Source organism: Zalophus californianus, chromosome 12 (assembly GCF_009762305.2).
Source record: "Zalophus californianus isolate mZalCal1 chromosome 12, mZalCal1.pri.v2, whole genome shotgun sequence".
Lineage (NCBI taxonomy): Eukaryota > Metazoa > Chordata > Mammalia > Carnivora > Otariidae > Zalophus > Zalophus californianus.
Genome location: NC_045606.1, coordinates 30,720,915 through 30,734,121, shown reverse-complemented (window position 1 = coordinate 30,734,121; position 13,207 = coordinate 30,720,915). Strand labels below are relative to the sequence as shown.

General features: G+C 43.2%; 1 protein-coding gene across 3 annotated transcripts in view; it reads left to right on the top strand.

The window, feature by feature from the left end:
- The window catches only part of ABCB1 (ATP binding cassette subfamily B member 1), a 107,515-nt gene extending 96,462 nt beyond the window's left edge, over positions 1-11,053 (top strand). For all 3 annotated transcript variants that reach the window (XM_027573453.1, XM_027573455.1, XM_027573454.1), the window contains 4 exons: positions 227-424; positions 6,750-6,956; positions 9,516-9,662; positions 10,447-11,053. In XM_027573453.1, coding sequence (XP_027429254.1) covers positions 227-424; positions 6,750-6,956; positions 9,516-9,662; positions 10,447-10,650 — 756 coding nt within the window. In that variant the 3' untranslated portion in view covers positions 10,651-11,053. The remainder of the gene's footprint in view (positions 1-226; positions 425-6,749; positions 6,957-9,515; positions 9,663-10,446) is intronic.
- Positions 11,054-13,207: the final 2,154 nt, after the last annotated feature.

Sequence of the window (13,207 nt, the reverse complement as noted above, 5' to 3'; positions counted from 1 at the left end):
ATTCTTGGGCAATATATTTGAGTTAGCATATCTGTGTTGTATTAACAATACATGCTATAAAAACACTGACTCTTAGATCTTATGGATTGCATTCTGGCAGTTCGAAATGCAGCCTAATTGTGATACAAGTTCACTGTCTTTGGATACCTAGCGGTAGAGGGTGTTCTCTGGACAGTGAGTTTTTGGGACTGCAATAATCATCTTTTTGTTACTGTTCTGATCTTAGAATATGTTGGAAGGAAACGTGACATTTAACGAAGTCGTGTTCAACTATCCCACTCGGCCAGACATCCCCGTGCTTCAGGGGCTGAGCCTCGAGGTGAAGAAGGGCCAGACGCTGGCTCTGGTGGGTAGCAGCGGCTGTGGGAAGAGCACGGTGGTCCAGCTCCTGGAGCGGTTCTATGACCCCTTGGCTGGTACAGTGGTGAGCACACTTTCTTACCTCATTTTAACTTTTTCATCATCTGATTATACTTAATGTATTTAATTCTTGACTGTAAGCCACAGTTTTTCCAACCTTTAAACAACACTCTCACTTAAAGTCTGACGTCCTACCTGCAGGCTCCAAGCTGTGTCTTTCCTAGGCAGCTTCTCCAGCCTCTCTCAAACTGCCCCTCTACCCTCCTTCGTGAGCAGCCTTTTTATCACCCCTCTCCCTTCCCTTGGCTAGGTTCCCGCTTACATGAGAAGATCTAGCAAAAAAATGTAAGTAGCCTGAAAGATAGAGGAGGGGGAGAGGTACTAAGAGAGACAAGTAAGGCAGGAGCCAAGGATGGGGACTTTCAAGAAGGAGAAGGTAGTCAGCAGGTAGGAAGATGAAGCCTGAAAAGACATGACAGGATTTGGCAAGGAATGGGCTACTTGTGACATTTTAAAGTATACTCAGTGAAGTGGGGTGCTGGTGGGGATGAGTTTAGCGTGGCTGAGGCACAGCAGGAAGGGGGAGTGGAGATTGAGTGCAGACTGTCTAGAAGATCAAAGGTGAAAGAATGACTATCAAGAACAGCAGTGTGAGCGGGGAGGCAGAGTCCACGGGAGAGGTCCGGGGGGGGGAAACCTGGAACATTATGGCTGAGGGTGAGATAAAATCATTGAGAGAGGGTATTGAAACACCTTCTAAGGAAAAAAAAAAGCAAGATCAACAAATTTAGGGAGCGGATAAAGAATATAGAGGGATTCCCTTTCCTTTCATGAACTAAAAGAATAAATGAAGGGTCACGTATATTTGTTCAACATTCAACAAACGTTTACTGCGTGCCTATCAGGGACTATCTTAGGTCCTGAGCTGAGATAGGAGTCATGAAGGGAGTGGTGAAATTTTACATGACTACAAGGGAAAATAGGAAAAGAATCAAATTAGGAAGAAATAGAAGAAATTTTTATTATGTAGGTATATAGTTATTGGTTGTACTCAGAGGTGCTATTAAAAATATTTAATGACAAGGATTCCTGGGTGGCTGAGTCGGTTAAATGTCCCGAGACTTGATTTCGGGGCAGGTCAGGTCATGATCTCAGGGTCATGAGATCAAGCCCCACATTGGGCTCCGTGCTGGGCATGGAGCCTGCTTAAGATTTTCTCTCTCGCTCTCCCTCCGCCCCTCCCCACGCTTCCCTTTCTAAGGAAAAAAAAAAAAAACTAACTACTAGAATGTCATGGGCAAACAGAATGGACACCTGTTCCGTAGTCATATTGATGCCCCAGCTCCATATGGGCCCCACTTGCATTAATGACTGTCCTGAAAAGAGAGCTTTCAACCTGTAGTCCAGGGCTCTTTTTAAATTCAGTCACGCTTAGTCATAAATATTTCTTTATTGTAGTCTATTCGGTCTGTTTCTTAACAGCTACGTAAGTTTTGTCGCTTATTTTTACTTTCTTATTTTATATTTTCCGTGAATTCCGATTTTATGCTTCAATTGTGCTGTTAAAGTTTGAACAGCGGACCCTAAAGGAAGAGACAAAAGAAGTAATTGCAGAAGGAAATGTTAGCTCTCAGACACTGATTATGGCCCTTAACAGATGTTGAGTAAGCAGTGTATTAAATGTTGAGCTCTAATGAATTATAGGTTATGATGTCTGCACTCCAAGCCTTTACCTGAAGAGATGGGGCATATACTTCCATGAGTTACATAAAAGAAGATAGGCCTAGAGCTGGCTCTTAAGGGATAAGTAGAGCCGGTTGCCTGAGAGTGAAAGAGTGAGCAGTCAGGAGGATGTCATTTGATGCAAGAGACAAACTGAGGGTTGCTGGAGAGGAGGTGGGTGGGGGGATGGGGTAACTGAGTGATGGCCATTAAGGAGGACACGTGATATAATGAGCACTGGATATTATATAAGACTGATGAATCACAGACCTCTACCTCTGAAACCAATAATACATTATATGTTAATTAATTGAATTTAAATTTTTTTAAAATTTAAAAATTTAAAAAATAAATACTAAAAATAAATAAATTTGCAGTAGAAAAAAAAAAGAAAGATAATGTGGGCTGTGGTTGATAGTTGATTTGCTCCCAATGTCCTTATAGCCTATTTTGGCTGAAATAGCAGATTTAATGAGAGTTGTGATTCTTAAACTTTTAAATTATAACCCATTTAGGAAGAGCAAAAAAAAAAAAAAAAATCTCATGACCTCCCCACTGCACTCATAGTCACATGTGTTAGTTTAGCACTGCTACTAAAGAGAATCAGCCTATGCCTTCCAGATTTTGCACAGTGCATCTCGCTGGTAGAACCACGGTTACTTCCAGAACCAGAAGGGAGTCTGGGAAACAGTCTTTAGCCTTCCACTCCCTTTGTATATGGAAGGGTGGACAGAGAAGAATATGGAAATGAATGCTGAGTGCACAGGGCAATAACCGTCGCAAGACAGCACTGAAAATTCAAGGAAAACAGCATGTCCTTGTCTATTGTAGGAACGCTGTTATCTGCTCCTGTACATTTATTTGTGCTAGAGTTTTGAAGTACTGCCAAGTGTTCATAGCAGCCAGCATTCTTAGCAGAAGTGTCCTTAAGAAGCCCGAGTAAATGTGCCAGGTTTTGTTTATGAACATCTCAATTAGTACCCCTTAATAACCCAGTTAGTAGGTGACTAGTAATTAGTTCTTGTTGCCATGTAAAACTGAGTGTGGATCTGAGCGTGATCGCTCATGGTAATGAAGAAAGATGGGCCCTGAGGTCAGGACATCCTCATGACCATCAGTGGGCCTTGAATGAGTCCTTGAGACATAGTGACCGGAGCTGTGGTTCTTGGAACGACTAAAGAACACTGTCGCCCTGGCTCATTCCACTCCGTCAGGATCTGGCCTGTTAATTTTTACAATTTTCCCAGATGGATTCTGATGCCAGCCATCGTTTGAGAACCGCGGAACTGGTAAATTTGAAAGGTGTAGGTTAAATTAGGGAGAGTCTTGAAAAGTGAAGCTACTGAATTGTACAGAGGGGGTATTCCAAGTTTTGTGGGGCCTGCAGGTTATATGTTTCTAGGGACTCTACTTAAAAAAATACAAAATTATGAATGTAAAATTAGGCACAAAAGTGAATATTTACTTCTAACAAAACAAATCACAACAAAATATTAAAACCTTAAAGATTCAGGTCCCTTTTCTCATTTATATATTTATTTATTTGAGTGAGAGAGAGTGAGCGCAAGAGAGAGCATGAGTTGGGGGAGAGGGAGAAGCAGACTCCCCGCTGAGCAGGGAGCCCGGACTGGGGCCTCGATCCCAGGGACCCCGGGATCATGACCTGAGCCAAAGGCAGACGCTTAGCCGACTGAGCCACCCCAGCGTCCCTCAGGTGCCCCTCAGGTCCCTTTGCTCGTTAGGTTGATACATAAATACTCACCTGGAAGAGCATCCTGACGGCAGCTTGGCCTCCCTCCCCCCAGAACACAGTTCAGCTGTCAGCAGTTACCTGCAATTCAGGACTCTTGAAGCCAAACTTCATTACCTTCCTGTTAAATCACCTCTGGTCTAAGTCTTCCCCGACCTTTCCTTTCTCCCCTCCAGTCCATCACATGCACCGTCGTCAGAAGTCCTGTTGTCATAGTCTGGGTATTACCAGGTGGGCCCCTGAGCTAACATGGGGCATTCCTCTGTGAGGGAGGACATAAGGTACTTGTGTTACCAAAACCCAACCTATAGTGTATAAATTCAATCCTAGCTCCCCTAGTTACTGTGTGATCTTGTGTAAGTTACTTAACTTTGCTCATTTTTTGAATCTGTAAAATGGAGATTAAAACACCTACCCCAGGGGCGCCTGGGTGGCTCAGTCAGTTAAGGGTCTGACTCTTGGTTTCAGTTCAGGTTAGGATCTCATGGGTCATGAGATGGAGCCCCATGGTCGCTCAGCAGGGAGTCTGCTTGGGTTTCTCTTCCTCTGCCCCTCCCCCCCCACTCACCACACACACACTCTCTCTCTAAAATAAATAAATCTTAAAAAAACAAAAAAACACAGCTACCTCACTATGGTTGTTGTGAAGATTAAACAAGAGAATGCATGAGACATGCTTATCACTGGACCTATAATATAGTCAGTGCTCAATAATTTATCTGTAATCATGATTTCAGAGTAAATACATAGAGCAGAATAATACATATTTTTAACATTTGATTGTGCTAATGAAGGCAGCAGTGCATTTAACCATCTAGGATAGAGATAGCTAGTCATTTAACCCAGTTTTACCTTATTATTACCAAGGTGTTTACTTTTCTGGTCAAGTTTTATTTAGGTCAGTATCTTTTGAACAGTGTTCACCAATTGCCCAAATTTCCTTGGTCTTCCCTCAGACCATCACCCATGCCTCAGCCAAAGAACCTCTGCACTGGTGTCTTTCACATTTGGGCTTGTAAACATGTTTTCTCTACAGAAAGGATGCTTCAGCTAACACAGGCTTTAAGTATTTGCAATTCCAGTGCATCTTGTGGGGATGAGGGCCAAGAGTGTTACTGTATTCACCTTGATGGAGAAACTCATTAAAACTTGATGGGATCCTTCACATTTGTCTAATCATATTAGTTAGGCAGTGTCTGTTTTCCTCCCAGGAGCATAAGCTTGGAGAAAATTATGCTACTCCTTCCCTGGACTTTCCATTTCTCACGTACAGTGTTCCACCTCATGAGATCTGCTGTTTTGCCACATTCTTGTATGGTTTTTACTGCCTCTCTCCACCCTCTACTTCCCACCCTCACTTAACACTGTAAGGAAGCCTAGAATATAGATGCTGAAATAGTCTCCATGGCAACTGGGCTGGGTACTAATAAGGTCATGACTGTGTTTCCTATCCGTGCACTTACCAGCTTCACAAACAGAAGCTATGTTCCCGCGGCAAAGACTGTACCTTACCCCTGGCTAGCTGTCTGCCAGGGACACCCAGCCGGCACATGGGATCCAGAGAGTATATATAACACGGTAGACACTCACCAGCACTATGAGAAAAGGCTGAAGCTGAGTCACGTGCTTCTTCAGAGGGGATGAGTAGCTCTCTCACTTGAATACCAGTTCTCTTGCAAAGTAAATCTTTTGGGCAGACTTATGTGCATCCGAACAAGGCTAGAAGGAGCACTCCCCAGGCTCCTTCAGGGTAACCCCAGGAGCCAGGTCATTAGAGAAGAGGCAGCTTCTCCTTCCTATTCCACTGGCCCAACATTGTAGATGTCTGTCCATCATTTCGTCCGCCCAGCCTGCGTCCAGCCACAGTAGTTTTAATGACAGCGACACAGAGTTACCAATCTCTGGCAGTCTTGGAGCACATACCCAGTGCCCAGCACTGTGCTGAGTGGAATCTAGACATGATCTCATGCAGGCCTCAGTTCTATGTGTTTAGGAATATTATCATAATTCCCATTTTACCTGCAAAGACACTGCCAGAGAAATTAATTCATTTCCCCAAGATCAACAACTATGTAGAGATACAGGCGCCGCCTTCCCACACTTCTTTTCCATTTAACTGCTGCATCCCATTTGTCCAAAACCTGATTCTTAGAAACCTGACCTGCAAACCTATTATGTGCTCACGGTAGTTACTGATTTCCAGTCTAATCTCAGCTACTTTTCTTGTGAAAAACTGATGTGTAAGAATAAGGATGCCGGCAAATTTCATGGTGTAACACCGTACAAACTTATTACCTTACAGATTCTGGAAGTCAGATGTCTAGAATGGATTCCACTAGGCTAACATCAAAGTGTCACCAGGGCGGTGTTCCTTCTGCAGGCTCTAGGGGACCGTTTTCTTCCTCTAGCTCCTGGCCCCTTCCTCGAAGCCAACAATGGCTTCAAAGCCAACAGTGACTAATTGAGTCTTGGTCATATTGCACCACTCTGGTATTGTCCTGCCTCTCTCTTGCACAGTGAAGGACCCTCATGATTACACTGGGCCCACCTGGATCATCCAAGATCATCTTATTTTGAAATCAGCTGATGAGCAACCTTATACCTTAATTCCCTTTGCCATGGGATGTAGCATTCAGAGGTTTCATGGATTAGAATACGGATATCTTGGGGGTGGGGGCATTATCCTGATTACCACATGCATATATTGGAAACCAGGGTTAAAACAGAAGGAGCATGACAGTTCATTAGAGCATACAGTTATGACCTTGTTCAGTTGACTCTGACAACCCAAACTCAACAGAACAACAAAAATGTTGTCCCATGGTAACTTGACAATTTTAGTGTACAAAATAACAATTGATTTTGCTAAATTAAAAATGTGCCGGTCCTGAAGTTACCTATGAACTCTCGTTTTCAGCTAATTGATGGCAAAGAGATAAAACACCTGAATGTCCAATGGCTCCGAGCACACCTGGGCATTGTGTCCCAGGAGCCCATCCTGTTCGACTGCAGCATTGCGGAGAACATTGCCTACGGAGACAACAGCCGGGTCGTGTCACAGGAAGAGATCGTGCGGGCGGCCAAGGAAGCCAACATACACCCCTTCATCGAGACACTCCCTGATGTAAGTCTTCCTCCAAATTAGGAGCCCAAGAGCCTGTGGCAGCCTCCCTGGCCTGCACTTTTATTTCTAAAGGGCTGGTTTTCCAAAGGTGAAGAGAAGTGAGCAACCGAAATACACACCTGTATACAACATCTTGCGCTACTTCCTATCCCCATTTGATACCGTGTTTGCATGATCACCCGACTGGCTCCCCCTGTGAGCAAGCCTGACCAAAGAGTGCATATTTGGAGGAAGCCTTTCCCTCTGAGCCTAAGTACAGCACCCACAGAAGCAGGCACAGCCCCTCCACCCCCATTTCTCTCCTGACCTTCTGCCTCCTTGCTGCTCTCCCCCAAGCTGCAAACCTACCTCTGTGGAGTCGGGCCAGACTGGGGAACTGAACCCATGTCAGAAAGAAGGCTCTCCCTCAATAGAGCTGAGCCCTTGGAGTGAGTGTGGTATTATGTAATCTCTCATCATTGCACATTTCATGGCCCCCAAGCTCTGCTTATAGGGCTGATTCTAAAACCTTCCTTGGGGCTCCCTGAGCTGTTGTCCATGATGCCCCCTGAATTCTTCCTGGGAAGTTAGATAAAAGGAACCTCTTGCCCTCTCTTAAGCCCCTTAGGTGCTGCATTTTGAAGTCACTTTGACCTGGCTTGTCTATATGCCCTCCCATTATCACTAGTTAGTTTCTTTAAAATAAGGAAACACCCCTCAAAAATAAAGCTCAGTAGCCTCAAACCAGCAGGGAAGGCAATTTCCTTGTGGGGAAGGATGGCGATACCAGCTGGCCCTAACTCTTTTCCAGATTTCCTTTTCTTGAGGCTCTTCTTCTGATAACTGCTGCCACCACATCATAGACCCCCAGGAGAAGGAATTATCCCTTTCCCCTCCATTTAGTCTTCTTGCCCAGCTGTGGATAATCAGTCTTTCCCAAGGCTAGAAAACTTGAAAGATAAAGCTTCAGTCCCTTTACTAATGATCTCAAAATATGGGCCTGAACCATCACATTAGAACCTGCTGGATCAAAAACGTTGGAGGTAGAGTCTAGCAATCTTTGTTTTAATAGCCCAGATAACCAGGCTGCAGTGTGAGCACCACTGGGCTAGGGGTTAACAAAGACAAACACAGACAGTAAATATTAACTTGCTTATTAAATATACCTTGCCCCTCTGGCATTCATTTGTCTGCCACAGGGACCCAGCCTTTCTGGCCTCCTGGCCTTGAGCCCTGTTTTCTGCCCAAGGAGCCACTTCTTTATCTGATCAATTTCTACTAGGATTTAGCTCACCCTGCAGGAGGCTAGTCTGGTTACTGACTTCTTCAGGGTTACAGCCCTGCCTTTACCTGCTGCAGGAGGATCACACAGTCTCAGTGCAGCCTGGGAACCCCTGCCCTCACATGGGACACACGGTGCTCCTGCCTCCTGAGGCACCTGCGGTCCTGGGGTCCTGGGACTCCACCTGCAGGTGAAGATCTCAGTCTGACTACTGTTGAACTAGGGCAACCATAGATAGCCAATAAAAGTAGGCAATCCTATATAGAACATGAATTTTTAAGTGAAACTCCGGGGGTCAGAATCAGAGCCCATGATTTGACTAAAATTCCAGCCTGGCAAGGGGCTGAAAATGATGACAGTATTGTTCTCTAGGTTACACCTGCTGTCACGTCTTGTTCCTGCTCTCCCCTTCATATCCTTTTAACTCTTGTCCCTGTCAACCTATTAAGTAGTTAATGACAATTACCTACTGTGGGACGCAATATGTGAAGAACTTTGGGAGAACTCTAAAATCAAAAAATTAAAAAAGGAGATTTTAGCTTTTAAAGTTAGATATCAAGATGAATTTCCTTAGCATCCATTAAAATTTTTGAAGTCTTAGAGATTTATAAAAACAGATACCCGAAGGCTAGCTAGCATCCCAAGAAATGGCTTCCCTTCCTGACTTCAGTGCAGAGAGCACCACCTGCTGGTTTTAAGTAAAATGAGCTTCTTCATTTATCGCATAGCCCATTTTAAGTCCAATTTCCTTCCTCGAACCAAACCTGTCCCAAATATAATGAAACCAGAAGACTGGAAGAGACTAACATTGTAACAGTATTCTTCCTCATAAAGCTATTGACTTGCTTACACTAAAACATAGCTCTCAGACCCAAATGTTTATTTTATTTAAAAATTTTTTTAAAGATTTTTACTTATTTGAGAGAGAGATAGAAAGAGAGTACATGTGAGAGCACCAGCAGGAGCAGGAGCAGAGGGAGAGGGACAAGCAGACTCCCCCCTGAGCAGGGAGCCCAACATGGGACTCGATCCTAGGACCCCAGGATCATGACCTGAGCTGAAGGCAGACGCTTAATGGACTGAGCCACCCAGGTGTCCCCAAATGTCTCTTTTCAAGAAGAGAGATCAGACCTGCCATTTAGAGCTACATTTTTGATGTTTAAGCCTCTGTGAGCCATTCGTAGCTTCTGAACCAAAATTTGTCTGTTTATGGAAGTAGTCATCCTATTTTCTGTGAGCAAACTCTTTTTTTAGGATTATCAATTCTCTGTTTCATAATAACAAAACCCTATTCACAGAAATATAACACCAGAGTAGGAGACAAAGGAACCCAGCTCTCTGGGGGCCAGAAGCAGCGCATTGCCATAGCTCGTGCCCTTGTTCGACAGCCTCATATTTTGCTTTTGGATGAAGCTACATCAGCTCTGGATACAGAGAGTGAAAAGGTAAGCATTTAAATTGGATTCATTACCCTTGAATTGGTTGTCCTTAAATGCTTCTGTCTTCCACGGTAGAGAACAAAATTCAGCCCAGATAAGTTATTGTTACTTACATCAGCTTTCCGCAGAATGTGGACACTTTCTGTAGCTGTTATTCAGGAGACCTAAGACAAAATAAGGGAAATAAGTCTTAGAGCACTCAGGCTCCAAAAAATAGCCTTGGATCAGTTTGTATTGACCAAAGACTCCGTGTTCAGGAGGCCACTTTCCCATTTCTACCAGTGGCATCTCCAACTCTAAAGAAGTGGGAGGTTAATACACTATAAAAGCTGACTCTACCTTAAGATAAATATTAGTAATCCTTTTCAATTTGAGAAAAAGTTGACTATGCAGGTATCTGAAAGACAAATTAATTCTTTACTAAAATCCCAAAATTCAAGGAGGCTGTTTTCAGCCTGTGCTCAGTCTCCCTGGATTTGCTGTAGAGCTGCACCAGAGGGTGGCTCTGAAGGATGTTGTGTAGGTGGGCACACCAGTAAATGTCTTCAAATGACTGCACAGACTGTATTTATTGTCATAACTTCAAGAGTAGATGACTCCTGCCTTGGAACTAATCCAGACTGGGATTCCTTTATCTTCCAATACGACATTCTTTGCTTTGTGAATTCTATGATATTTCACTGATCCCGTCATTAAGGAAGGACCTATTGTTGGAAGATTGTGAGCCTTCTGGAGGAGGAAGGGAGAGGACAGTTTTTAATCAGAATTAATTTATGTGGTTATTGATCAGGTTGTCCAAGCAGCCCTGGACAAAGCCAGAGAAGGCCGCACCTGCATCGTGATCGCTCACCGCCTGTCCACCATCCAGAACGCAGACTTAATAGTGGTGTTTCAGAATGGCAAGGTCAAGGAGCATGGCACGCATCAACAGTTGCTGGCTCAGAAAGGCATCTATTTTTCCATGGTCAGTGTCCAGGCGGGAGCAAAGCGCTAGTGAACTGTGACCATAGGAGCTGTTAAATATTTTCTAATATTTGTGTTAAAACATGGCATTTAATCAAAGTTAAAAAGTGAGTGCTTACTGGAAAAACTCTGTAGAATTACCTGTTTAACATTTCCTGCCACAACCGAAGATTATTTCACCAAGGTCAGAGTCTCCAGATTTTGTAATTAAAGGAACCAAAAGAAACATTATCAAATGAAATAAAATACTGGCGTTAATTGCATTATAAAACTTATAGAATAATTCAAAGTAGACTTTGTTAATAAATTATATAGTTTTTTTAATATTTTCTTATTTGTAACTTACTGCCTTGCTGAAAGATTATAGAAGTGGCAAAAAGTGCTGAATGATTGCATAAAGTGCTATAATAAAACTAAACTTTTATGTGACCGGAGTCATCTTGTCTAAAATGCTTGTAAATACATCATCTCCCAGTTGGAATATTAAAGATTAGTTCTGCATTTGAAAGACTTCTTTAAAAACTTCCATTAATTTTTGTGAGAATGGTTAAATAATGTAAATAATTCCCATTGCACATGTCTTTTCATGGTGGGTCCTGCTGAACTACCAGTCTTCATTCTTTGTGGATGTGATCCTGCTGGTTCTTGTGTTTCTACATTATGGTGGCTCTCAAACCAACCACACACATCAGTGCAGAATTCTAGGGGTTGGGGTGGAGCACAGGATGTGTACTTGTGAAGTGTGTACTCTGATATACGTCAGATATTTTGCATTGCTCTTATAAAGGGCTCTTATAGGATTTTAATATTTCTGCACTTTAAAAATATATATAACAACTCTTTTTCTGCTTTGATAATGAATCACTTTTCCCAGTAATTGGTGTCTTCCAAAGCTGATCCTTCTGGTATGTATGTATGCAAGCATAAAGAAAACAGAAAATACCATGAAGAATGATACTCTGACTACAAAAGAAAAAAATCCAAAAGCACTACAAACAAGATCGAAAGACACAAGCTGGTGGTAGTATTTGCCATATTTATTGCAAAGAGTTGATATCCTTACTATCTAAAGAATTTTAAAAGGAAAAAAAAATTCTATCACCTCCAAAGAAAAATGGGCAAAGGACATGATCACGACCAAAGAAGAAATACATTAGAAAAAAAAAAGAAGTGCACAATCTCAGTAATGCAAGAAATGTAGATTAGAAGAAGATACTCTGGAGGAGTAATAGCGGCCTCATGCGGGAAATCTTATTTTGTCCTCCCCCCTTAACAATAATTTAACATCTATCAACAGAGAGAAGTGCCTCTGTGGGAGCTGTGGGATCCAGCACCATAAGCCAAGGGTCCTGAGAAAAGTCTCACCCACCTGTGTTTTGGGTAATAGGCATATAGACTTTGGTTCTGGCTATAGACCCTGTGAACTGGCTCCAGGCCCTCTCAGCCACAGTCCTAGAAAACACTGTGTTCGACCATCAACTATGGATGAAGTCCAGAAGTCCAGAGGAGAAGTTCCAGCAAAAAAAAAAAAATAGAGCAAAAAATTCTAGTTTGAATGCACTGGAGAGGGTAAGAAGAATGGCTTGGCTGGACTTGTACCACTCCTCTCCCAAGGCAACACAGCTGAGGGCCCAAGAGAGATCTTAGCCCCTGACTTCTCTTGTGGAGGGTGGTGAAAGCATGAAGAAGCACATGACTTGGTTTCTTTTCCTCATCCAGAGTACTGAATCTTGAGCTGCATGACTTCGGTGGGGGGTGGGGGTGGGGGCGGGGGAAGTGGTGGGAAGAAACTGGGAAAGCAGCAGATAAGGCTCTCAGAGGGCATTGAAGAGATTTGAATCCTACCAACTGTGTCATAGATTCTATCAAGAAACTCAGCTACAAACCATGGGGAGTACCTTGCCTACAGATCCCCTCAGCTGACCCATGGAGTACCCCAGTGCTCAGTGTTCTCCACTCACATGCACATAGCCCCTGCCCAGGCCTGTGGCTGGTTCTTTGTACAAGTTCCAAAGGTGGTGGCAAGAGCAAGGCTTGGCAGACAGCTGGTGAGTACACACAGAACGCTGGCCCGAGTCTGTGGGCTAGGGAAAGGCCACAAACTTGAACTTTACAGCAACCTTTGGTAAAACAAAAGGAAGGCAGTCACTACATGGCCTGGTGTGGAGTCAAGAGAAGACACATAAGCTTAAGAACTCTGCCAGTACAGGGAGCAGGAAGTGTGCATCAGCTATATTCATAGAGGGTCTGATGATACCTTCAAGTTACTAGAGGAGCTGATGGAAGATAGGTCTCTCCTGAAGCCAGTGATTAAAGACTGGAGGTGACTGCTACTTCATAGGGGAAGACAGCAATGCAAAACTTCACAAAACATGAAAAACCAAGGAAGCATGACACCATAAATGGATCACAGTAATTTTCCAGGAACTGCCTCCACAACATGGAGCTCTTTGATTTATCTGGTAAATAATTCAAAATAGCTGTTTTAAGGAAACTTGATGAACTTTAAGATAACACAGAAAGAGAATTCAGGAAAACAATACATGAGCAAAATGAGAAGTTTAACAAAGAGATAGAAAATTTAAAAA